The sequence below is a fragment of the Nanorana parkeri genome, unplaced genomic scaffold (assembly GCF_000935625.1).
Source record: "Nanorana parkeri isolate BGI_ZX_2015 unplaced genomic scaffold, ASM93562v1 scaffold537, whole genome shotgun sequence".
NCBI classification, from domain to species: domain Eukaryota; kingdom Metazoa; phylum Chordata; class Amphibia; order Anura; family Dicroglossidae; genus Nanorana; species Nanorana parkeri.
The window spans coordinates 933,941-961,489 of NW_017306805.1; the positions used below are offsets into that span (position 1 = coordinate 933,941).

Below are 27,549 nucleotides of genomic sequence, written 5' to 3' on the forward strand. Positions count from 1 at the left end.
TTTACTATTGGCTATTGCAAATTGAAATAGCCAATAGTAATGTAGCAATGTATTTAAATGGGAAAAAATGTTTGTTTGTTTTTTTTCTATTCTGACATCGCTCCGTGTCAGAATAAAGAAAAAAAAGAAAAAGCAGTGTTTCTCTCCTTGGCGGCCGGGAGATCACGGCTGGCTCCGCCCAGCTTTCAGAAGCAGGCTGTCGACCGGCCAATGGCTGGCCGCTCGGCCAGCTTCAGCTTACTGGGGCGGAAGTTAGCCGAAGGATCGGCCGAAGCTACGGCTAGATCCTTCGGCAGCTTCGTGAATAGACCCCTTAGTTATATGCTGCCATCTAGTGACCCTTTGTGATAATGCACTTGTTTTTCATATTCCTTTTGCTGAGATCGATGATACATTTCCCTTTTGTATATGTTCCACCCTTCCTCCTCGTCAGTACTTCCTGTGTCATGGATGCAGCTACAGGCCACATGTAACAAGGGACACATGTATTCCACATAGTACGCTACGAAAGCATCATCTTTTGACCGCATAATACTGAAACCATTCATTCATCTGTTGTTTCCTGTCATCTGCTGTAACCTGATGTTCACAATAAAGCAACCCTTGTGGATGAAACAGTATTGGTGAGTTCAGCTATCTGACAATGATTGTCCTCAGTGATTGAATCTGCTTATACAGGCCAGGCATTGAGGTCTCAGCAAGGGATAAGTCACTAGCACAACAATCGGAGTCAGAATATACACCACAATATGGTGCACGTGTATGTTATGTGTATCAGGGAGGGGAGGTTTGTGCTTTTTAAAAAAAAATTATTTACACATTTTTTATTTTTTTATTATTATTTTACTGTTGGGGGGGGGGGGGAGTTCATTCATAACTGGGGACACATAGTACTATGTGTCCCCAGTTATTTACAAACACCGGAGTGATCAGACAATTGCTCCAGAGTATGTGCTTCACACCGAGGATCGGTAAATATCAATGATACTTACCGATCCCATGCTCGGCCACGCACACAGCCGCTGTCATCCTGAAACTGACAGGAGGACAGCGGCTCCGCTCTCCTCCCTGCCTGCCGCTCGACCTCTCCCCTCCATTTTTTTCTGGATCCGGGCCTCCCCCAGTGCCGCGGGCCCCATAGTGACCGCATTGGTCGCTATGGTGGTAGTTCCGCCACTAGTTAGAACCTTTTATTTGATTGCTAACTGTGGAGATTTCCCCCGCTTAATACAAACTCCCATGAGAATGAGACAGAAAAAAAAAATCAGATGTTCTCTCATATTTTATCCAAAACTAAAAAAAATCTGCTAACTCTATTGCAAAAGATGTTTTTATTATCATTTGTCACTGAAAAAATCTACTGTTTTGGCTGCCACTGAGGCAGGAAATGAGGGGAAATCATATACAGTAAACTCCCAGTTATCCGGCATCCACTGGGATTGGCAGATTCCGGATAAATGTAGTTTCTGGTTGCGTTGAGAGTTACTATTAAAAATAGGTCGAACTAATGCCATATGCTATACCATATCATAACATAAACTCTGTATTGACTTCATATTAATATTGAAATGCAGTAATCAAAAGCAAATTAAGTCAAATAGACACACAATCATTTCCAGGATAATACATGCCGCAGATCAGCAGAACAGTGAAAACACAGGATTTTTTATTCTGATTAAATGAGAGTTCTGGTTAGTTAAATACCGGATAACAGAGCGTTTACTGTATATGCAATATATATATATATATAAACATGTTTGTAGCATCCAGGGAATCTGGGAATCCAGATGGTGGGCACCAGAAGGCTGTATCCTTTACTGGTCGGGGCCTGCTTTGTATTTAAGTACACATAAGTCTAGGAACTGTATACTTCACGGGTTAATTTGAAAATTCCAAGCTTTCTTCATGCAATGGATTATGAAGAGGAGCTTGTTAAAGCTTTAAAAATAACCTGCATGAGGGTTTTTTTTAATAAAGACTGGTAAGCAGTTTGGTATTTTAAAAACAAATTTTACATTAACATCACAAACAATATCATAATGCAAGTTTTGCTTATAATAAAAAAAAAATGGTTTCTAGTACTTTTAATTTTTTAGTGCTTCTCATCTGACGCTTGTTGGTATGACCTCTGTATCATCCAGTCTCTGCTCTGTGGAAACCAGTCTCTGACGAAGCAGACGGGTCTTACATACCAAGGATAATACATCTCTGACACACGGCTGGTCCCAGCTGACACCACTGCTAAGGCTGCATCTTGGGCAGGGTAAGCAGGCATAGCGATCTTATCTCTAGAGATTAAAAAAGACAAGAACATGTAAATGGTCTACCTTTCTGTGCCCCGACAGCTTCAGATAACCTCCTCTTTAGTTTCCCTTTTCCCAGCTCAAACATATAACAAACCAATACCTGGGAACACCTTCCTTTATTCTAAAACAGATGCCTTAAAATGCTAAAGAACACAGGGCTGATTTGAAAAAAAATGCAGCAAGGGCATTGTGATGGACGTTTGAGAAAGCTTATTTTGTGGTTCTTCTTTTCTACGTCTTTTTAAAGCAGCTCTGTCTAGCTAGATGCTAAGATGCTAGCAAAAATCTGAGTGCAGAAAGTAAATATCCAAAACTGAACTATAAGGATGATGGCACCACTATTCTCTATGGCAGGTGTATCCAAATTTGGCCCTCCAACTGTGATGAAACAATAAAACCCATTAAGCATCATCCTTTGAGAGTCATGCCTGTGGCTGCCAGTCTTGTAATGCGTTATGGGACTATAGTTCCACAACAGCTGGAGAGCTGAAGTTTGGCTACCCCTGGTCTATGCCATGATCCTACCGCTCTACCAGAGCCAATGGAGTAGTACACTGTAAATTGGGAAGGAAAGTTGTACAGAACAAGACAGCAGTACTAGAAACTGATGTGCGTATTTGGGTAGTTTGGAAATGAGGACACAGTGACACTCTCTGGGATGATGCCTTAGAGCTAACCTCGTCAGTTTTCATCAAGCTTCAGCTCATTGCAGGCAGGGAAGCTCATCTGTGGCAGAAAATGAAATGTCTGATCACCATGGTGGTCTGAATGCGGTAATTATTACTATTTTGTCCAACTCATAAAAATGTTTAACTGCTTGCATACCAACCCGCAAATACCCCCTTCATTACCAGGCCATTTACTGTATCAGTGCTGTAATAGTTTGACTGACAATTACTCAGACATGCACTGTACATGCACTTTACTGAATGTAAAATTCATTTTATACCATTTATATGGAAGGTAGCCGAGTGAATAAAGGAGCAGAAGTGAAGTGAGCCGAACGCTGTTCGGCTATTCACTTCAGCCTTGTACGGCTGATTTCAGCCGTACATCTACTAAAATCAGCCGTACATCGGTTGCCTTCGGTCAGCCGAACATGCTCTGTATGTTCGGCTGAGCCGAAGTGCAGAAGGAGTTCGACTCAGCCGATCCATCATCTAGATCGGCTGAGCCGAAGCTCCGGCAGCTCACTCGCTGCCGTTCGCCTCTATTCTCATAGGGGCCAAACGGCGGTGAGTGAATAGCCGAATGTTGCCGAGCAGGATTTGGCTCGGCAGAATAGAAAAAAACATAAATGAAAAAAAGAAATGTTGAAAAATGATTTTAAAAAAGTTAAAAAAATATGAAAATGTAAATCTAATTAAGAAAATAATACAAATATTTTAAAGAAAAAATTAAATAAATAAATAATATTTTTTTTAAAACACAATGCACACAGAATAATGTTGAATCTTACAGATGCCGGCAAATTATAAACAATTGGGCGGAGCTAGCAGTGGCATCACCTCCAGCTCCGTCCAACTGTATTCTATTGGCCGGCACCTGCCCGAGTCTTCTAGCTGGTCCCGGGCAAAAAATAACAACTGGGCGGAGCCGGCCATGACGTCACGGCCAGCTCCGCCCAGTTGTTATTGTTTAATGAGAGATCAGCTTCCCCAGGTCATGTGGGGACGCTGATGTGTCATTACAATTGAGCGCAGCGAGCCGTGAGATCACAGCTGGCTCTGCCTAGCTGTCATTTGCGTGAAGAACGGTCGGCCCCTCGGCCGACCTTTCTTCACGCTTCGGGTGTCACTACGGCTCAGCCGAGCTGAAGCATATGGGTTCGGCTCGGCTGCATTTAGCTGCTGTACAGGCTATAGCAAATAGCCCGTACAGCAGCTCTTCGGTTAAACGGGCTCCGGCGGCCGAAGTGAGCCGAAGGATCAGCCGAAGCTACGGCTGTGTCCTTTGGCTTTATAGTGAATAAAGCTTTCTTTTGGTGGTATTTAACTAGTTTGCTACCAGAGTAATTTTTTTGCACACATGTTAAAATCTGCATATTTGGCTAGAAAATTACACAGAGGCCCTGTAGAATAGAAATTTGAACAACTGTTTATAAAATCTAAATTTACAGTACAAAATACACTAAAATAGATTTTGAGTACACACAAACACAATGTAACCCCAATTTCTGTGTAAACAATGCAAAGGTGACTTTGTTTCTAGTAAACAGAGACCAAACATGTATGCCTCAAAACTGCATGTGCCAGCAAAATGGCAAAAAATTATGGTAGCGAAAATGATCAATAGGTGACACTTCAATTGCTCATCAATTTAGAGTTAATGAGAGACCAAGAAATATTTTTCTCATTCTGGCGTGAGCGGCAACACCCAATATGTGTTGCGCTATCATTGTTTATATGTTAGCTTTTTTATGTGTGCGTGCAGAGCGACAGGAACAGACATCCAATGTGATAGTATTGGGCAGGTGACAGGTACTCTTTCTGGAGACATCAGGGGTCTATTAGACCCGAGATTTTTACAGCTCTAAACATGGAAATGCTCAGAGCTGAGCGCTTTTTGAGCCACACACTGGAGAGGACATCAGGGAACATCCGTTCACCATCCTGAGACTGTTGTGGTCCCTGGCTCCCAGGAGGAGTTGGAGAGCCTGGAAACCATGAAGTGGGGACGTCTGGAAGGGGAAGACATACCTCACGAGTCACATTAAAGTGATCAGGTGGCCTTACAGGTGCCCAGATCGCTTTCATGTAAAAGCCCTAAGCTGCCAAAACAAAAACAAAACAAGCTCACGTCTGCTACAACGCACTAGCCTGCCCACTTAAATGGACCGCTTTAGGGCCCGGAAAGAAACAGAGATTGAAGCAACACCCCACCCCCTTCTTTTACTTTGTTCTAATTCTGAACTTGCCAAATGTTGTTTTACTTTACTTAAAGAACTTCGGGCATGTATAACATTAATCATTGCAGCGGGGCTACCCCTGTGCTGCAAGGGTTAAGTGCTTGTTTTGGTCTAGGGTCTAAAATGAAAAAAATATGCTTGCCCGATCCACAGTCCCACCTGGCTGCTAGAGCAGACTCTGCAGCCTCTTCACCCCCAGGCTCCAGGGGTTCAAGGACTCCCAGGAACATTCCACAGCTAGAGTGGAGGGGAAGAGAAGTGAGCAATCATTGCCACGGGACTGAGGATCAGGTGAGTATATTTTTTTCATTTTAGACCCAAGACCAAAACGAGCACTTAACCCTTGCAGTGTGGGGGTAACTCCACTGTAAGGGTTAGTTCTGTACATGTTGTTTTTTAATATTCAATTTTCTTGTGATATTCCACATTTATTTATTTCCTTTCCGGTGGAATTCTCAAGGTGCATTCTGTTTCACCCTGGTTTCTCATTGTTCCCAGCTTTTCCTGTAAGCAAAATTTCAATAAAACAGATGTTCCACTTACTTGACTTTCTCCATAGCTGATTGGGTATTAATGAGGCCAAGGATGCACAAAGTAATGGACACCTGCACATTTTTCATGGCTAGTTCATGTCGCAGAGACCAAAAGAATCCGTCCAATGCAAACTTTGTCGCACCATATGATGTGGTAAATGGGGTTGCAATTTTACCTGGATGATCAAAGTAACATATTAGAACAGACTCTCATGCTAGATTAATTTATGTATTTATTATTCTTGTATGCACTAATACTTTTCAGCAAAAGTGAATTATCCTTTAAAGCCGATATGTGGGTTAAGAAATATCGTCTACGTACAAGTGGTATATGCATTGTCAATTCAATCTTGGTGTCATTTGTATATCTCTTCCAGATCTAGCATGAAACAGCTCCTGCACTTTTCCTCTGTGCAGGAACTTCCTATAATAAAGACCGGTCACTGCTGCCCGCTCTCCTTGTACATGGTGATTGGTCTTGTATCCACCCCTCCTGTAGTTTTCTGCAGGCAGCCTGTAGTGGGTGGGCCAGCTGACTCCAACCCATGGCTCTCTAGGCTATAAACAGAACAGTGATCATGTCACTGCTACATTTACATGTACATTTAATACCTAGGATTCCATTAACATTTAGGCCGGGATCACACCTAGGCAGCATCGTTTTTGCATGTTCGTACGTGCGTGCTCAGCATGTGGTTATTTGAGCGTTTATGCGCATTTTGCCGTGTGTTTACACATGCATACATGAAGACGCGTGTTTTGAATGGCAGCTTAAGAAACATGCGGGCAATGGACGAACATGCGCACAAATGCACATAAATGTGCACAAAAATGTACAATATGCGTCTGACGCGCGTTTCCATTGAAGTCTAAGAAGCAAAAATGCTCTGTTAACTCCCTACCCTATGCTCTGTTAGCTCATGTACCTTTTCGGGCATTTGGTCGGTTTCCTGCTGGCATTTTGCTGCTCAGGTGTGAACAGGGGCCATTGAAAATCATACCCTGTTCTTATTCATTGTATAGGTCTGTCATGTGCCCAGACTTTACAAGCATGTTAATGTTTTTTGTTTTTTTTACTAATGTGAAATTGCACCCTAATTCTTTCTGCTCCAGTTTTGATAAATTCCCCCCATTGTATGGCACTGTATCTGGACCTCACCCATATTTTTCATCTGCCATAATTGATTTTTCAAAAAAATTACCTGTAAGAGAGGATAGAACAACAACGGAACCTTTTGATTCTGTCAAGTGGGGGAGAGCCATGGTGGCAAGATGGACGTAGCTGAGGAAGTTCACCTGTAAGCACAATGAAGAGTTATATGCTGCAATTGAGGTGACTGCCAATGATTGGTTCAATCGATAAGTGGCATAAGATTACCATTGCCTAGGTAGATTAGCCTGAAATAGTAGAACAAATTTTCGTTATTAGATAGGAGTATATTCTGAATGAAATGTCAAGGGTTAGTGTAGAAAAAGCAACACACACCTCCATTAGCCACCTTATGTAATTGATATTTCCGTCCCACATTTCAAATGGGCTTGTACCAATGTGATTTAACACCAGATAGTCCAAACCTCCTGCCAAAATACAAACAGTAACTGTTAAAAGATTTTTATTCTTTTTCAAAAGACAACATTCATAAAAACAAGGCCGCATTCACACATTAACACATTTTAGCAACGCACGGTAATGTATGGGCATATGTTAATTGGGGTTCCTTGCCATTCATATTTAATGGTACCCCAACACACAGTTGAAGTCAGAACACACTTCTGTTATAGCACACGACAATCCACAGTTGCATGATGTGGTGTATTGGGTTTGCTAAAATAGTGAAGATGTGTTTTTTCATGTGCTGAGGTACTGAGAAATTATGCAATGATGAAAAAATGAATGGGCTGCCGAAATGCAATGCACATTGCAGTGCAAAAAAACATGCAATAATGCATGTGCGTCAACGCCCCACACCAGGCAAGTAGGCAATGATAACCAGGAAAAACACCAACAAGCACTGATGTTTTATTGATAATTAGGGCACAGTCAGATAAACATTACGTTTTGCCTTGAACTCACAGGGTTATTCACTAAAGGGTGAAGAGTTTGGAGAAGGCAAAGAGGGGACCCCATGGGTTTTTTTCAATTGTAAAAAAAATTGACTCCAGGTGCCAATGACATTATTATTATTACTATAATACAGGATTTATATAGCGCCAACAGTTTGCACATCGCTTTACAAAATGGAGAGAGACAGTACAGCTACAATGCTATTTCAATACAGGAGGATTAGGGGGGCCCTGCTCATGAGAGCTTACAATCTATCAGGGCACAGCCTTCCCCCAATTCCAAATTGAAGATTCCAAATCCCCCAAAAGTGTGCTCCTGCGCAGTATACAGCATGTTAAATGACATTAACAGGGGTCTGTGGTAAATATCTTTTTATTTTTATTGTTAATTTTTTTTTTAAGTATTCAGCAATTTTACATGTGGGAGGCTAGCAGATAATTAACTTAAGCAGAGAGTAATTACCTTTTGTACAAGGTCCACTTTACAAAAATACATAAGTAGTAACCATTGCCCAAGTAGACTAAACCACCTCCATACATGTAGACTAAGCGGATACTAGTGGCTTATAGTGTATATTTTTAATAGGCTCTATTATGTTTAGGTCTGATGTGGGAATATGCACTACAGCCATGGATTTATTACAGAGATTCTTTATATATTTTTTTAGTTGAAGTATTACTTTGACAGAACTCTGAGCACAGTGCAGTAGAGGCTAAAGGTTATGTATGTTATGTGCCAGCACAAGAAAGGTTGTCCAAATATCTCTAGGAGATTGGCAGAATTCTTTTTTTGGCCTTTTTGCATGTGCATTTTTTCATTGTAAGATAATAAAACCAATAAACGCAAAAGGGTTGCACATTACAGGTACATGGAAGCACATTTTCGTGAAAAAAGCTCAAAATGCATGTAAAGTGTTTTTTGCATAGTAATTAGCTTTGCATTGGCTAAAAAATAAAATGCCCAAGCCTGAAACACTTGCAAAAATGCCTGTACAAACACTCACAAAAACGCCCAAAAAAACACACAAAGATGCCCAGCTCAAGTGTGAATGGGGCCTAAGCGATTTTAGAATAAACACACATATATCTGGAAGGTTCTAGTCTTCAGGTGAGTCAGTATCATAGCATAACCTACAGTATGATGACAGTAGAACATTCCTAGTACCTCTGTAAAAGGTGATTGAAAAACACAAGTCAGGGAATGAATACAAGAACATTTTCAAGTCACTAAATATACCTTGGACTACAGTTTAAATCAGTATGAAGAAAGAGTATGAAAATCTGCCAAGAACAAATGTAAACCAAAAGTGAGGGACCATGCAAGAAGAAGACTAGGGAGGGAGGCCACCAAAAAACGTATAGCCAGTCTGATGGAGTTACAGGCCTTGCAACTTGAGAGACTATGCATACAACATAAGTTGTTGCCTGGATGCACTGTTTGCAGCCTTATGGGAGAGTGGCACAACAAATCCACTGCTAACTAACAAGGCATCTCACGTACAGTCTGCCAGAAAGTACTTGGGGACTCTGAAACTAACTTATAGAAGATGATATGGTCTGAAAAGACCAAAATTACGTTTTTTGGCCATCAGACTAAACTCTTATGATCTGGTATAGGCCAATCACTGCATGTCTTCATTAACAACATATTTCCACTATGAAGCATGGTGATAGCACAGGGGCGCCCACAATTTTTCGTCTGGAGATCTACTTTTCAAATGACGAGCTCAATGAGATCTACCAACAAAAAAACACCTGCATTCAGGGGCGGGAGTGCGTGGCGTTGCATTGAAATCAATGGCACCGCAGGCCAGCCCCTCGCCCACAGTGCGATCGCCTGCACCCGGAACCCAGGCACATTAGTGCCCGCGTTCCAGTCAAGTGCGATCCGCAAAAATGCTGTGAGCACTATTTTTGATAGGGGTCTAAGCCCTATAGTACTATGTGTCCCCCAGTTATTTACAAACATTGGAGTGATCAGCTAATCGCTCCAGTGTTTGTCCTGCACAGGGGATTGGTACATATCACTGATATGTACCGATCCTCTACCGCTTGGCCATGCACGGGGGCACAGCTTCCCCCATGGATTCCCCCCTGCTCTCCCGGGCAGAGGCAGCAGGGGATCCGACACAAAGCACTTCAGCCACTCCAGCGGAGCTGCTGTCACAGAACTAAGGCCGAGCGGTGAGGGGAGAGAGAGGCGCCGACTGTCAGATCCTGACCGAGCGTCTCTCTCTCTCCTCACCACTCGGCATTAGTTCTCTGACGGCGGCTCTGTCCTCCCCCGCCGCCGGTTCCTTCACTTCTTCTCGGATCCCCGCTGCATACAGATGGGGAGAGCAGCGGTGATCCAGAGAAGCCCCATAGGCCGGAGGAGAGGACATTGCGATCTACCAGTGATCGCTAGGCGATCGACCTTATGGGCACCCCTGTGATAGCATCATCATGCTGTGGGGATGCTTCCTCATGAGCCATAGGCCTGTGAGGGTAGAGCATAACTGTACCAAAAGAAATGAAGTTCCCAACAGGACAGGATAACTGCTAAAGACTCAGGGGAACCTTATGCTCAGGCCAAGACAAGAATAGCCACCAAAGGGTCCACACCAGCAGAAACTGTGAGGTAAAGCAACCTCCAACAACAAGAATGGTCAACAAAGGGAACACTAGGAGGCTTCATATCCTCAAAACTAGAGGTGCAACGAAATGAAAATTTCAAAACCGAAACGAAACCGAAATGAAAAAAAATGTCAGGCCGAAGATGAAACCGAAAATGTTTTATATTCTAACTTTTTCAAATTTTTAAAAAATATTTTATTTTTATTAATTTTTATAAACTTAAATTTTTTTATATTTAGTGACAGCTAGCTCCACTTAACTGTTTTCTATTGGCCGGCAGTTCTGCTGAAGTCAAGAAAAAGAAAAAAACTAAAAACTCTCCCAGGCGCTTTGGGAGTCTCCTGCTCCCGGCCGCCAAGGAGAGAAACACTGCTTTTTCTTTTTTTTTCTTTATTCTGACACGGAGCCGTGTCAGAATAGAAAAAAAATAATTTTGTCTATAGGAATGCATTGCTAGATTCCTATTGGCTATTTCAATTTGCAATAGCCAATAGCAAACTAGCTATTGTACCCACCCTCTGCTGCTGTCAATCAGTAGTGGCAGACCTGATGGAGAACTGCAGCAGAGGGCGGGTACAATAGCTAGTTTGCTATTGGCTATTGCAAATTGAAATAGCCAATAGGAATCTAGCAATGCATTTCTATGGCCCAAAATTATTTTTTTTATTTTCTATTCTGACACGGCTCCGTGTCAGAATAAAGAAAAAAAAAGAAAAAGCAGTGTTTCTCTCCTTGGCGGCCGGGAGACTCATAACTTGTGGACATAGTATTTTTACCATGTCCACAATCATGAATGAACAGGAAGTGATGTAGATCACTTCCCATTCATTCATAATTGAGGACACAGTAAACATACTATGTCCTCAATTATTTACAAACACTCAGCGATCACTGATCGTTTGTACCCACTCTCCACCCTGACACACTGTCACAGGAGGCTGGGCGAGGTTTTGTGGGAGAAGAACTCAGCCTCCTGTGACAGCGATGGCTGTCTCTGCCCACAACGCCGCTCTCCTGATCTGTGACAGGAGGCTGAACGGGGAGGAGAGACGCCGGCCACTCACAGCACTCTCCTCACCCGCACAGCTCAGCCTCCTGTGACAGTTTCTCTCCTCCTGGGACACAGAGCAGCGGCCAGTGAGAAGGAGAGAAATTGCAGATGCACCGCTATTTCGGGCAAAAAATTGCACTTTCGGCATTTTGCTAAAAGTGCCATTTTCGGCCGATATATTTCGGTGGCCGATATATCGGTGCATCCCTACTCAAAACAGCCAAAATTGGATAACAGGTTCACAAGGTAAGATCAACCAGTCATAGGATTATAAAAGTCCTAAGCCTTAAACGTTCGACCCTAGGTATCAGGGAAGAAAGCTCCAAAAAGGAGTAAGGATGTCCTGGACAGCCATCCAATCTCGTAAGAGATAATCAAGATAGAGAACCATCAAGCATAAAATCCCAAGGGGATAGGAGCTGGTGACAACCTCAATGAAACCAGAGAGACTGACCAACAAAGGGGAAAAAAGGGGTGCAAGAAGTATGCCCCTTAAAACTAGAGAGAAGTGGAAGACAACCACTTCATAATGGTGGAGCAACACTAAAAAACAGCAGGATGAGTAGAATCATCCACCCGGCGGTGACTCTAGAACCGGACAGGAAAAACCTCCTACAGGGCCAGTTAATTTGATTCAGGACATGGGAATACATGTCCCCTGATTTGCCTTGATCAAGTGAAGTGCCCACAGCCATGGAGCGAGGGGTAGGGGAAAAACATGTGACGCATGATCACCTGATTAAGGAAAGGAGCAGGTCATTTTGAGAAACTTCTAATACAGGCTTGCCATAGTTGGAGTGGCTTACTAGAAAATATCTGGACCCATGAAGACCCCTGGATGCATACCATCTCCCACTGAGAGTGTCTGCAGCATGGTAGAAACATGAGCTGTCTGCTCACCACCTAAGGAAAGAAAAAACACTCTGAAAACCCTAAGGGTAGTGTGGGCTGAAGTCACCCATAGTAGTGAGACTATCCTCAGTGTGTCTTTGAGAAGACATGTTGTCAGAGACCACTTAATGCTTTAGAAGCAGGAGCAGCAGTGAGATGGTACTTTCTCTAGGCCGAATGGTGGAATGTGGAGGTAAGGCGCAGCACTCCACCTATCAGACGACATCAGCGCTCTTTCCCTCAGTCTTGAGCAAAGAAGATGGCTAACCATAGCACAATAACTGTAAGGTAGCTCCTAGTGCTTCAGCCCAACAAGCCTTACTCAGTATGTGAGCCTTCAGAGACAGGGGTCCCACCCAAAGTCTGTGCCATGGTCCTTGACCTGGAAAGTGATCTGCAGTTAACACAGTACATGAAGGTCTGGAAAGTGTTGTAAAGAAGTGCCCAGTGCTGGAAGGTGACTTTCCAATCTAGTCTCACAATCTCCAGTCCAGTGAGGTCTGTGTATGGCATCCAAGGCTGTTGCTGAATGTAGGCTTATCCGAATAGCTGCTGTGTAGAAACTAGCTACAGCACGGTATCTTAACTGAACTGAAAAATTAGGTTAAAAAGGCAGAGCAAAGCTAAGGAAAAGGCATCCAACCGTCTAGGATATTCTGTTTTCCAGTGTCCCAACTCCCATAGATGGTAGCATATAACCCAGATGTCTAGGAATTACTACATTCCTGTGTCCCTCAATGAACGATAAAGAAAAAACCTTGAAGGATTGCTGCCTGATTATTTAACCTTAGAGCAACTTTAGAATCTGTATATATTTAAGCAGCAAGACACACACGCATGATCTGACTGCCATAATATCTACTATATTTTATATCGCTGCCATGCAATGTTCCTTTGAAAAATCTCTGACAATCTTAATTAGTCTAATCAAAAGCAAACAAACATCAGTTCACCGAGTTTACTGAAGGCAAATGGCCAATGGATAATTTCTGTAAGTAATAACTCTAAAGCAGAGATACCAGATAAAGAAAACTTATCAGTGACAAGGTTCATTTTATTCAAGGGCTGAAATAGGGTTGTTCCTTTTAGATCAAAGAAGGACATTTAAAAATGATTTCATGAAGCAGTTGTTCAAATAAAGTTTGAAAGAAACCTCTTTACAATGAACTGCTATTTCCTTTGCTCAGAGAAATACTCTATGTAAGGTGGCATTGCTAGGTTCCTTTAGAAAAGGCTTGTTGCTTTGCTGTCATACCAATCCAATGACTTTCCCATAAAAAGAATACAGCAAGTGAAGTTAGAACTCCTTCTCACCATATTTATTTCAGGTTGGTAATTCAGAAAGCAATCAAGCCAATGGATACGCATGCCAGCCAGAAAACAAGAATTTTCAGAAGCCAACAATGGCCGCCTATTTGCTTCTTTCACCATGGGCTACATATTTGTTCAATGCTGGAAAATGCAATTAAACTTAATCAGTTTGTCTATCTACACTGTAGTTCACACATTTCTAAGCATGTAATATTGTAGTTGGGTCTTGAAATTTGGACACATTAAATATTAATTTCAATAATTTCAATGAAAGACTTGCTAGAGGTCTACAAAAACATATAACCCGTGGGTCTACAGCATGAATAGGTACATCTATATGAACAGAGTAGGCAGAACTCCATTGCAGGCTGTGGAAATATAACTGCAAAATGGACAGAAAAGCTGGAAGAGATACATTTAGCAAAGCATGGTAAACACACAATTTTCATCCATTTATTTGAAAGCATTGTATTTAGCCTTGGCTGAAACATCACAGCATTATCACAACTGTCAGAACAATATGTGAATGTCTGTAATGGTAACAAACTTCAATGTGAAATGCAGTCATCTGAGGCTCCTATGGGATGCCTATTGTCACTTAAAGCCTTCCATCATTGGAAAGAAATCGAAAATGTTCTGAATTTTTAGAGCATTTGAGTTCCTACACCAATCATTTCTCTCACCCATGGCAGTTATAGCTTGTTCCATCACTTTTTCACGAGCTTCTGATGAGGCCATGTCAGCAGGGGCCAGCGACACACTCTTTGCTCCAAGCTTCAGGCACTTGGTTTTCACCTGCATTCAAGAGAAGGTTCAGAGAGTTCATTACCCGAGCCAGCATGAAACAATCCACAGCAAGGCTAACTCCGCTACTTCTGCAAAATATGCCCTATATTCACTAAATTAATATTTTACTAGTTCACAGCTTTCAATTATTTTTAACTTTGATGAAAAATCCATATTGCTGGACTGCTAAATAGGTGGAACATATAAGAACAGAAATTATTTGTTATAAATATTGGCATGGTTAGATAGGCTGGGCCTGGATTTGGCAGTGATCAAAGCAGACAAATGACTACCACCTATATTGCCAGTGGTCTCCCTGCTGCTGATATTTTTCCCATTGCTGATTTACCATGCCTTGTTCTGCACTGTGTGGAGGCAGCCATTTTGGTAGAGGCAGCATTTTGCTTTCTCATGCCAGAGCCTCCAGCAAAGAGAACAATAAGTAGCACAGTAGTGACATCAGTAAATCTCACTCATAAAATTGTAAAACTAGCAGTCAGAGGCAGCCTGAGATCTCACACTACAGATATACAGCTATGACACTGTATGTACAGCAGTGCCTTGGCACCCTCATATACCAGAAAGTGCACTGTTAGTTTTCAGGAGGAATTTAAGACAAAAGGAAGATTTTTCAGTGTGCTGATCGGGCACAGAGAACATCTCTGGATGTCCCCTATAACATAGCAAATCTTCACTTTCTAAATTGAAGTCCACTTTAAAGATGATTGTATATAGGATTTGAAAATGTTGAAAGGTATATAAAACTCTATCATCCACTAGTGGTTGCTCAAGGCTACAAATTAGAAGATTTGTGGCTTAGATGTAGTAGAGGTTCAATGGATAGCAGAATAGTCTTGCATCAGCTCTTTACTAACTGTGCAAGCCTTACAACCTAACTAACCTTGGGGTCCAGCTTCAAGATCAGTCAGCTTCAGCTTATCTGATGTCCTCCTACCATGGTCATTCTTACTGCATGTGGTGGGTGACCATCGTGGAGCTGCATACTATCAATTTTAGTATAGGAATCTGAGAAAAAAAACAAGTATGTCCAATGCAATGTGGGATTTACAACATTGTCTAGTATGAATCTTTCATCCGCCATAATTATTTTATATGGGGAATTTTTTAAAATGTAAATTTAATGTAAATTTACTTTGAATTTCTATTTAAACCATGGCTGAGCTGATGTATCATAGGAAAAAGATTCTGTGCATCTAAAATGACTCATCCCATGTCATTCTTAAAAGGGTATTCTAACAGAAAGATTGATAGACTCAAAGATGTTTGCTAACATAGGAAATGCAAGCCTTTTAACACATTTTCATTCTTGAGGAAACCTGTACTGAGAAAAATACAGCAGTTGTTGACCTCCTGTAAAAAGTGACAGTTGCCCAAAATGCTCAAGTTGCCAAAAAGAGCTCACAATTTTATTTCCCTACCACACATACACACTAATAGCAGTTTGAGGGGAAGCCAATTAGCACCTTGAGAAACACCAGTAATAACTTGCAATACCGCATACAGAAAGCATGCGGATCTGAACCTATCATCCAGGGTTGCCTTACAAAAAAAATACTACCGTAAATGGAAAAAAAAAAGAGAGGAAACAAATTAAATGTGAAAAATAGTATAGAGCATAGATCTATTATTAGGAAGGAGAAATGCTGTGACTTCACAAAAACTAAACCAACAAGTGGAACATGAATGAAGATAAGAAATCATTGTAACACTAGTCTGGGTTAAAATACCAGGTTTAGAGGAATAAAGAACATGGATGAAAGGATGAACGTGGCATGAAAGGATTTCAAGAGTCATGAGGAACACTTTACTCAGTCTACAAAGCATGTAATTTAAACTCAATTAGCATTGCCCTTGCTACAAACAAATCTTTATTCAGTGTGACATATCAATGATCATGCAGCTATGGAAAAGAGGAAATCAGGCTGAAACTGGATCCCAACTACATATTTACTTCTGTGGCAAAACTGTGCCAAGAAAATGTACATGCTGACTTTTCTGAATATTCTTTTTTTTCCTCTTTACAATTTGTCCCATTCAGCACCACGGAGCTATTGCATCTCCATTAAGGCTGGGTTCACACTTAAGCAACGTTTGTGGGCGTTTCTACACATGTTTTTGATAATACATTTTTGATAAATCAGGTTGCGTGTTTTATGAGCATGTTGTAGCTCATTAGTATTAATTTGCAGACGCGCGTAAAACGCACGCAGAAATGTGCTATGGTCATTAGACCATAGACTATAGCAATAGCATGCAGTGCCCAGCTGAAGCTAATAAAGCCAGTATTATACCGATGTTACCTCGGTTCATGAACACTTCTGTTTGCGAACAATTCGGTTCGCAAACAGGAAGTTTGGCAAAATTTTGCTTCAGTTTGTGAACTCCGCATCGGGTGATGAACACAACCGCAGCAATCTTCCCTGCTCTGACACATGGTCGTGGCTTCCTCTAGTCAAGATCGCAATCTGATCACAGTTTGATTCGGTTCGGGACTAATTCGGTTCGGGACCAGAATCGTGAAATGAATTACGTTTGTGAACCAAGGTATCACGGTATTATCTTGCATTAAAAGAGGGCTTTATTCACGGGATTACAAAACACTGGTAAGGCCCCATCATGAGAACGTGTTTCAACTCTGGTCACCAATTCCTAGGTGGGATGTCCATGAGCTACAAAAAATTAATGGATGGGCAACCAAATTAATAAAGGGGATGGAAGGTCTGAGTTATCAAAAACGCCTACAAAATGTGGAATTCACTTCCACAGATACCTGTATCAGGGGGAAACATAAACTGCTTAAAAAAACACTTGGATGAGTTCCTCAGTTCACAAAACATACAGGATTAAGATGTCTCATGCTTATACTTTCAGTAAAAGAGAAATATAAGCAGTATTTTCTAATTGTGGAAAATTGCAGCAAGGTATAGCTGCATCCATTTTTGCAATGTCTACCTACCTTTTAAAGATATTTTGCAGAAGGTACAAAAGGCTTCCCTGCCCTGCCATGACATCTTGCCAAAGTACAGGAAATGTCATTTGTTCCTCCTTTTATTAGGCATATTAGCTCATACATCTGTTCAATTGACATTTGCTGATTTCTTACAGTACCTAACATTCATCTTGCAGCATTTAAATGCATCCAGCAATCAGCAAATTGTCAATGAGTATTGACTGTTAGGTGCACTATAAAGTACAATTACCTTCAGTGACACATATAAATACTGCGCCCAAGAGTAAAAACAGATTAGAATGAGGGAAGTGACAAATGTCAGTATAAGCTATGATCATGATGACATTAAAAAAGGGAAAGCTGTACAGCATCCATTTTTGACTAATACCATTATTGCAGCAGTGCACAGGGTAAGGAAAAACCTCAGGCAGATATATGAAAAATCATCAATAAATGCATTAATGTATTCATTAAAAATAATTAAATGTTTTCTTAAATGCAACCAGTGTAAGTATCTGAATCTGCCTTGATTTTATCCTTTTATAACGCTCTTTAAAGCTGAATTCAGATGGAGAGAAGAAGGGGCAGCACTAGGAGACAATCGGGTATGCTGCATGTATATGGGAGACAAACAGCATGGTAATAAGTGAAAATGGGATGAACTCATCGGCCTGCTTCTGCACCTCCATTGTCCATTCACTGGCTGGGGGCAACCAGGTGACCTTGCTAATTCAGTTAATTGCAGCAAAGAAACGTCAGGTCACCAAATTCCAATCTGAAAGGGCTGAGTAAATCTTAGTATTGACTGGACTGAAATATAAATCCAAACAGATGATAATTGGAAAAGTCCTACTTCGCTTCATGCCTTATTACAGAAGACAGTAATGGGATCTCTAACTCATCCACCCACCTTCACTTTCCTATAGCAATTTGACTGTGGTTTGACAACCCTGGAAGGTTGTGCCAGACCCTAAGGGCCCATTCACACCACCTCCAGACCAAATTGTTTCCAGACCCAAAATGCATCCTAATGTATCCCTATGCTATTTCTGGCCTCTGTTCACCCCAGCGCAGTCCGCTCCAGACCAGAAAAATACTGCATGTCTCATTTTGTCTGGTCTGGAATGCACTGGAACTGCGGGTAGGTTCACACCATTTTCCGGACCAGATCTGGTCTGGAAAATGGTGTGAACCTGCCCTAAAGACAAACTGAATACATGGAAGAAATGAATGTTCCTGAATACACGGAAAACCCAAACACTAACAGGGTTATTCACAAAAGGGTGGAGAGTTTGGAGAAGGCAGGAGAAGTGATCAATATAGGACAACATAGCTGAACTGGATAGTGAGCTGAATTGGAGAATGTTTTCAAATCAGTTATGTTGTCCTAGATTGTTCACTTCTCCTGCCTTCTCAAACCCTTCATCCTTTTGTGAATAACCCTATAAAACTTTCTGAAAAGTACCTCTACCCTTTGCTACTCACTAATAAATAATATTACTATAATACAATTGCATACTGTCTATTGTCTGTCTGTATTGGTGCCTGCCTGACTGACTACATCCTCAATGCCAGAGTGAGAAATGATGATGCATTTCCCATACAAACGCTATCCATAACTCCAGTCCAGCATAAAGCAGTGAACAGCCAAAGACACAGTACCAGGTTCCTCACTGTTACTGCAGTTATGTGGCACGACTTAGTGCTTCCAAAAACCCAGATATCTGTATGAGCCTCATAGCACAGTTCGATGGGTCATCGTACACCCGTGTAAATGGTGTACATTGGCACTTGTCAGGAATCTAGGTGGCACTCATTTTGACAGTCATATATACTACCTGGCCATAAAAAAGGTCACCGCCTGGATTTAGCTAAGCAAATAGGTCAGAGCCTTCCACTGGATAATTAGTCTAGGTTCAGCAACATTATGTGCCCAAAAAGTAAGGTCAGTTGCCTACCTGAATATACTGAATGACCAGGTTTTTCAATCCATTAAAGGCATTTTTTCTTCCCTAATGATACATGCATATTCCATAATGAAAATTCCAGGATTGGTCTGCTTAAAATTGTAAAAGAATGGTTCAGGGAACATGAGACATCATTTTCACCCATGGATTGGCCACCACAGAGTCCAGACCTTAACCCTATTGAGAATCTTTGGGATGTGCTGAAGAAGACTTTGCACAGTGGTCTGGCTATCTCATCATCACTACAAGATCTTGGTGAAAAATGAATGCAAATTTGGATGGAAATAATTGCTGTGGCATTGCATAAGCTTATCAAAATAATGCCATGGCGAATGTGTGCCATAATCAAAGCTAATAATGGTCCAATCAAATATTAGTGTGTGTGACTTTTTTTTTGGCCAGGCAGTGTATATTGTTGCACTATAGTCATTACAACGTTTAGTGGATTGAGAAATGGGCATTGTTGTTTACTAATTACATACTGTTATTTTTAAAGAAATTGTACACTGCTGAGGCCATTCCTGTCCAAAGTTGTAATATACATTTTTATTATGAAAAATGTTGGCTGTATGAGCGATTTTTGCAGGTCTGGGAACCTTGGATACAAATCTACCATCCAAATCTACCATCCAAGGATTGATACGAATAGCCTGCAATGCCTATGGCACCTTTTTTTCTCTTGTGTTCTTGATCCTGCATTGCTTTTCTTCTTTATTTTCCATAATCTTCCTCTCTCATTGCAAATGCCATACTTTCAGATACCGAGGTCTGTTCTCTCACCGTTTATTCTTTGTTATATGATCTATCTGGTGTCCTCGAGGGACCTTTTTCTCATGTATGAGTTATGATATTACGCATTATTATGTGTCTGTAATGTATCTTATCTTGTTATTACCTTGTTATACTGATTTTGTTAAAAAAATAATTATAATATTGAAACCAAAAAATGTTGGCTGTAGTATCTTTATTTAAGTAAGGACAGTGAGGGTAAGTTGGCCTTGTACCCAGTCAAGCAAGATTTCTGCACTACAGCTTGCCGTCAGAGGACAGGCTTTTATGCTCTGAATATTGCTGTTTTCTAGAAGAAGTTTTCACAATTTTTGTTTTTATTTACCTGGAAAGTATTTAGCTGATTTAAACTTAAACATTCAGTTGGGCTTTAATAGGCTACTACATTCTGAGGACAGTGACTTATTCTGTCATGCATGTGAATGAAGTATAACTACACTTTGACTTATACCTGAAGGCTAGTGTAAACATGAACTTTGCCCATATTACTTCGTTTTACACAGGCTAGCATACACACCCATATGAACAGTTACCATTTAGAGATAGTAACCACAAACAAACGAATGTCTGTAAATTCACTATTAAAATACAGACATGGATATACCAAATATTTGACTTGAATCAAATTATAGTAATTTATGTTTGTAAGAATGAAATATTAGGATTCACTTTTGCTTTATCTCAGTACTGCTGTTCTTCTGTCGACATGCACTCCAATAAGAGCTGTATGGCATTTCCCAGGCTGAGTTTCCTGATAGTGACAACAGTGCACTGTGGCTGCATAATATGTATTGTAGTGAAATTACCATTTGTAGTCCCCACTGAAATCCCATGTGCCCGGGTGACAATGCAGGAGCCCATACGGGTGGGAACACAGCGCTGTCACCCTATAACAGGAAATGTCAGCATGGCATGATCGCCAGGTATTACTTTATTAAAAGCTGCAGATTCATAAAGATTTTAACATGTTATATTAATTTTTTTCATGTACTTTAAAATGGACCTTGCATTAAAATGTAAGGTTTGCTTTACTCGCAGCCCCCAAATACAATCGTCTTTAACCAGTTGCCGTCCGCCCGTAGTAGAAAAACGGACGGACGGCACTGTCGCATTCGCGGGTTGCCGTCGCCAGACGGCATTTTTTTTCTGCTCGCGCGCGCCCCCTAGCGGGCACGCACGGGCAGAAAATGAAAAATAAACTTTGCTCATAGAAAAACCTACCCTCTGCTTCCGACACTTCCATCATTGTGTCTCCCAGGAAAGCTGGGTTCTCAATATGGGCTCCTGAAATGGGTTGAAGAACATTCTCATAGGATTTTAAGCACTCAGTTCTGGTAGACAATGGTAAGGCACAGTGATGTCACCCACATCTACTGAAAACATTGGAAGTCAGGACGATGTAAGTATTTTTTTACTTTTTTTGTAGAAACTTTATTTTTCGATGGCCATTTAAACCATTTGTATTTAGGAGTAGGGGCTGTATTTTCATGGAAGGTCCGCTTTACGTTTGTGTGTATACATAAGGGTGATACCCAAAAGGACCAAAGGGTCCTTTGTCAAAAGTGCCAAATAAGCACCATGTACTTGTGTAATTTGCTCCTAATTTATATAAAAATACTAGTTTAATGCAATATGCTTGGAGATTTCAAACATTATAAGTCCTTGAATCAGGGTGACTTTCATCCCTCTCCTAGTGCATATTACTCAATAGGTCTGCTCAATATACAAGTTTGCCCTAGACCCCTAGACCTATATTATGACTTTGTATGTAGTCATTTAAAACCTATTACCAGAAAGAAAAAAACTACCCTTGCAGAGGGGCTACCCCCAGACTGCAAGGGTCACCTTCTCATTTTTGTCTAGGGGTATTCTGTAAAGCACTTTTACTTGCCTGATCCCCCCCCCAGGCTCCCTCCTGGTTTCAAGACAAGCGCCTGCAGCCTCTTCCCCCTTGCGCTTGCTGATGTAATCACCTACAATGCAGGCCCATAGCCCTGCTGTATACATGAGCACACAGAGGGACATTTCACAAACTGGAGCGTAGTGAAGAGAGGTAAGTGCTGACTGCTGGGGGAGGTTGGATCAGGTAAGCAGAAGTCCTTTACAGACTATTCCTAGACAAAAATGAGCAGTTAATCCTTGCAGTGTGGAGGTAGCCCCACTGAAAGAGTAGTTTTTTACCTGCACATAGGATTTAAAGTTTATGTAAACCCTAACAATTAACAAATATAGTGGACACTTTATTTCAGGCATATCAACAGTTATTTTTCTGCACTTGCAGGTGTTTAAAGGGCTAAACGTGGGGAAATGTGCATGTATTCTAGAGATGAACTAAATATGTTTTTTTTAGATTGCCTTGACATATGCCATAAAACGTGTGATTTCTATCAGCAATGAAAAGGATGAAACAAACCATCACTTCTACCTGAGCATTTTTTCTTAAGACTTTTCCTAACCTTCCTTTTTTGCTTTCTCCACTAATTTATCAGAAGTGTGTGTAATAATCCTTCTTTTTAAAGCATAACTGTACATTTGTCATGAATCTGAACTAGCTTAAATGTTTCTAACATTTCAGTAGGGCAGATACTCTGTGGTGCCTTCAAGTTCAAGGGTTAGTTTTTAAACCGATCCCTTTGTGAAGTCCCATCCTCTAGCATTCAACTGTAAAATGCTAGAGTCTCTACTGTTTACTGAAAGTGTATGTAAACCTTGACAATGAACTTCTCTTGTCTGCTCCTTTTTGGTCTGTTAAATAGCCCGTCGTTTGCAGCTTGGCCACTATAGCAACCAACTACAAATTTTGCAGTTTCTGGCATTTGAACTGTGGCCAGGTGGCTTAGAATGGTCACTAATGGCCTATGTTCTAGCTCCCTCCCATAGGAAGGGCTTCCAGCAGTTTTTTTCGTTAGTGTGTGTTGGAGTAGATAAGGAGAGCTATACAGTGCTCTAAACGGTGCTCTATAGTACTTTACACAGTACTGTGTTGTGCTCCTCAATGGCATCTTCTGGTACACTCCCCCCCCCCCCCCCCCCGGCACGCTAATCCCTGATGAGGCAGGGATTAGCGTGCTTTAAGATACTAGGTAATGGAGCCACAGTAGCTGGGTGAAAGGGGATTTCCTGCTGTTGCAGTGTCAGCAGGATCCTTTGCCTACTGTCTCCATACCTATGAGGCAAGGGCAGTAGGAGGCAGGGGCAGCAGGAGGCAGGGGCAGCAGGAGCAGAGTACGAGGAGGAGAAGAGTTAAGAAGCTGGTGGTGAGGAGGAAGAGAAAATGGGGCATGCTTCCCCATTTGTTTCACTATGATTTGGGAGAATGTTTAATTTCTCCCAAATCCCAGGATTTGTATGTGGGCAGAATGAGTTTGTTTGGGATACTGTTGTCCTCACTGGCACCGAGGATCACCGAAGGGAGCAAAAAATGTGCCACTTAGAATAGGTGCTGATGGAGAACCTCTTGGCTGCATTTCCAATAGTGGCAAGATCATGTCTCATGTCCAAAGTGCATTCGGTCGTCTTCAGACCCCACTCACTAATATAAAAATGAACCACTCACGAGTCAGCAATGAATACAGATCCCATGTAATTGATGCAACCAACTAATTTTTTACTCGCAAGCCGCCGCCCCCCCCCCCAGTGCAAAAATGGTACCTTACACCTTTACCAGCTCATGTCACTGCTGTTGGCATGCCACCTCTGCTGGACTGCCACTGTTAGCATTACCAGCTCATTGCACCTTTCCTGTTGTGCCACCAATACCAGCTCCTGCCACCTCTGCTGGTCAGCCACCATTACCAGTTTATGATGCCTCTCCTGGCCCTGATCTGCTGGCCTGTTAGTGCCATCATTTCTAGCCCCTGCCATAGCTCAGTCCTGCCATTACTACCTTTACCAGCTAATGCCACATCTCTGGGCCTGCCACCATTACCAGCTTATGCAACATCACCTGGTTTGCCTCTGCCAACATTACCAGCTCCTGCCACCCGTACCAACTACTGCCTTCTCTGCTGGTCTGCCACCAATACCAGTTCCTGCTGCCTCTCCTGACCTGCCATCATTACTAGCACATGCCACCTCTGCTGACCTGCCGCCTCCTATGGCCTTCTCTGCTTTATTCCAGTGCTCTTTCACTGTAAAGGTTCTATGCATAATGTTCTGCAGCTGGGCCTCAGCTGCAAAATATGTTATGTTTGCTGCTGTGTAAATCATGTTTTGTGTCTTTTAGTTTGCAGCCTAATCCAGTGTTCCAGCATTCAAAAATATTTGTGGTTATTGTCTCACTTAAATAAGACACTGTGAAATTTATTGTAAGATAAATCCTGTCTTGTCTCTCATTGTTACACTGTTGCCTAACCAAGCTGTTTATATGCCCCCCTGTGAATGTACAATATTTGTGTCTCAGCACTGATAAAAATGTGCATATTTAGAAATCGCCCCGCTCTTCACCCAACTCTCCAGTCTGATCAATTGAACCTCTGGAATGAATATATTGTAACTTCTCTCCCCCCAAGCAGATGATTGCAATTTTTGTTACTTACCTTGAGCAGAGCATCTTCCCTTCTTGCTGTTAGTAAGAGGTGTGCACCTGCCCTGGAATAGTGGTATGCTATTTCTTCACCAATGCCAGTACTTGCACCTGTAACTAGGACCTTAGCATTGGCAAGACTTTCTGGAAAAAAAAATGATAAGCACAATTAAAGCTGAAGATTAAACTATTGCTTATAGTTTTAATATTTTGCCTTCTCTGGTTCCAACCCCCTTCATGAAATGTTTTAAATAAATCTTTTTCTGTTTTCATATCTTTTATGTTGTCATATCTTTTTTTCCAGTATCCATGACAACCAGAATGTGTCCAGTCCAACTTTATTTTATATAAAAATAACATTTTAAAAGTACATGGGGACTTCTGAGATTCCTGCCGCAAGAACATATGGAATCCCATCTGCCCCCTTTCAGATGTGGCCACTGTACCTACCTGAAGTAATAGACAAGGTGACAGCAGCTGCATCTGTCAGCATGGTACAACATGGTACGATTACATGCGCTTTTTGGGATATATGACTGTAGCTTAATGCATCTATCCTGTGTCTAGGGACAATCACCTATCCCAAACCACATGTAATTGTATCATGCTGTACCATGCTGACAGATGTGGCTGCTGTCACACTGTCATTTACTTCAATGGGTACAGCAGCCACATGTGAGCTGGGAAACCTGGGATTCCAGTCGCAGGAATCTGTAGGTACTTGCTGCAGAAATCTCAGAACATGGCATAAATCCCCATGTGAATGTAGCCTAATCCTTCCACATGTCAATTAGAATTCAAAAAGTAATCTCCTAATACAGGTCATGCAATGTGGCTCTTTATGTTCCTGAATTACCACAGTGCCATTGTATTTGAAATGACATAACCCAGGTCTTACTAAGCCTTTTATTTCTGAGTTCAGCCATGCCTACCCTTTAATTATAAGAAAAAGACAAAATAAAAAAAATCATAAAATAACCAGCATGGGGTGTTTCCTCTGAAATGTACAAATTGTCGCAAAAAAAAATTTGCATCAATAAACAAAAACAAATGCTCTGGTGCATACTCAAATGTTTGAATGAGGCCTTAGTAAATCAGTTTCACAATGTTAGTATGTAGTACTCTTCTAAACCAGGAAATAGAAAAATGCAGCATATTTGACAACTCAGTAAAATATAATCACAAATTATGCTGGCTGCAGTGTTATATTTCTATTACCATCATAATAAAGTAATATACCGTATACTATATGGTTAAGGGTATCACAATGTCATATAGACACTGTAATGTCTCCCACATGCTTGCAATCACATATACTTATAATATCAGACACAACTTTGAGTCACATATTAAACAAACTATACCACTGACATTTCACCATGCTGCCCCAGATAGACCAGATCAAGTACGTAGTAAATTATTTATTCCATACATTTTCTTACCAGGGTCAAAAGTGTCTCTGTACAGATATCCAATTATTGCCACAAAGGCAACAAAGCACCATCCTTTGATAAAGTAGCCCATAGTAGAAAGTGGAAGGCTCACAGTCAGTTCAGCTGTAAAAATGTGTAACACAACATGTATTGTGTGTGTGAAAGCTTTTCCTTTGGAATGCAGTCTACCAAGATCTGGAGGTGTCACATGGTCTATGTTCTTCCTCCATAAAATAGATTGCAGTGCAAAAATGCTGCCATGCCCCGTGTTGCATAACACATGATGAAAAAAAACACACACAGAGGTTGTAATTCTGCTTTTTACATCCATTTCTTTGATTCTATTGGTATACAAAGAGACTAAAAAGCTGGAATAATGTGTCTTTTTATCAGAACATTAGTAAAAAAGTACAGTACTTGAGTTAGTTAGTTTGTAGACCACCAATCAGATATTGTTTTTCATTTTTCTTATGAAAATGTAAAGAATCCTGGGTGTTAATTCCTAAACTAAGATACCAGAAAATGCTTTTGTTCAGTTTAATATACTCAAATACTTTGTACTAGATGTTGAGAAAGTATAATAGGTATTAGGTTAAAGTTAGCCTGTGTACACCCCAGAGTATGGACATTAAACAAATTACTTTAACCAGTTGACATCCGCGGACCCCCTTCCCATCCAGGCCATTTTTCAGTATTCAGCGCTGCGGTACTTTGACTGACATTTATTCCGTCATACAACGCTGTACTGAAATTAATTTTATACCATTTTTTGGGGACAGATAGAGCTTTCTTTTGGTGGTATTTTTTTACCACTGGGGTTTTTATTTTTTACTATATTAAGGAAAAATTACCAAAATTTTTAAAAAAAAAACTGTTTCCCCTATATTAAATGATAAAACATTTATTATTACCCAATTTTTTGGTAAAATATAAAAGACGGGGTCACGTTGGGTAAAAAGACACCAAACATGTCAAGCCTTAAAATTGCGTGCGCGCGCGAAACCTCAAAAAATTATAATACCCAAAATTGGCCACAGACGACGCTTTAAAAGCTTTTACCGCTCATCAGTTTAGTGTTATCAGTGATTGATGGCCCTAAAATTATTGCTCTCACTGCGACGTTCGCGGCGATATATGTAACGTGTATAGCGCAATTGTCGTTTTCGCGCACTGGTGCACCGGACACATATTTACGTTTATATGTGCGTAAACGTGGGGGAATTAAACATTTTTGGGGGGGGGGGGTAACTTTTTTTTTTTTGTTCTTTTATTTACCTCCCGAGCTGGTCACAGATGGGGCAGCGGATCCCGGGATTGAAGGTGAGGGGTCAGGAAGGGGGGATGGCAGCAGACAGGGGGGAACGAAAAAGCGGCGGCAGCGGCGGCGGACCGAAAAAA

The 27,549-nt window shown here is 41.2% G+C and overlaps 1 protein-coding gene across 1 annotated transcript; it reads right to left on the reverse strand.

Moving 5' to 3' along the window:
* Positions 1 to 1,968: 1,968 nt before the first annotated feature.
* Positions 1,969 to 26,482, reverse strand: LOC108791239 (hydroxysteroid 11-beta-dehydrogenase 1-like protein). The gene is made up of 7 exons (XM_018561662.1): positions 26,161 to 26,482; positions 24,732 to 24,862; positions 14,364 to 14,475; positions 7,234 to 7,325; positions 6,950 to 7,043; positions 5,758 to 5,923; positions 1,969 to 2,288 (listed from the first exon to the last, which is right to left on the reverse strand). The coding sequence occupies exons 1-7, from the start codon at positions 26,480 to 26,482 to the stop codon at positions 2,093 to 2,095; spliced, it is 1,113 nt and encodes a 370-aa protein (XP_018417164.1). The 3' UTR covers positions 1,969 to 2,092.
* Positions 26,483 to 27,549: the final 1,067 nt, after the last annotated feature.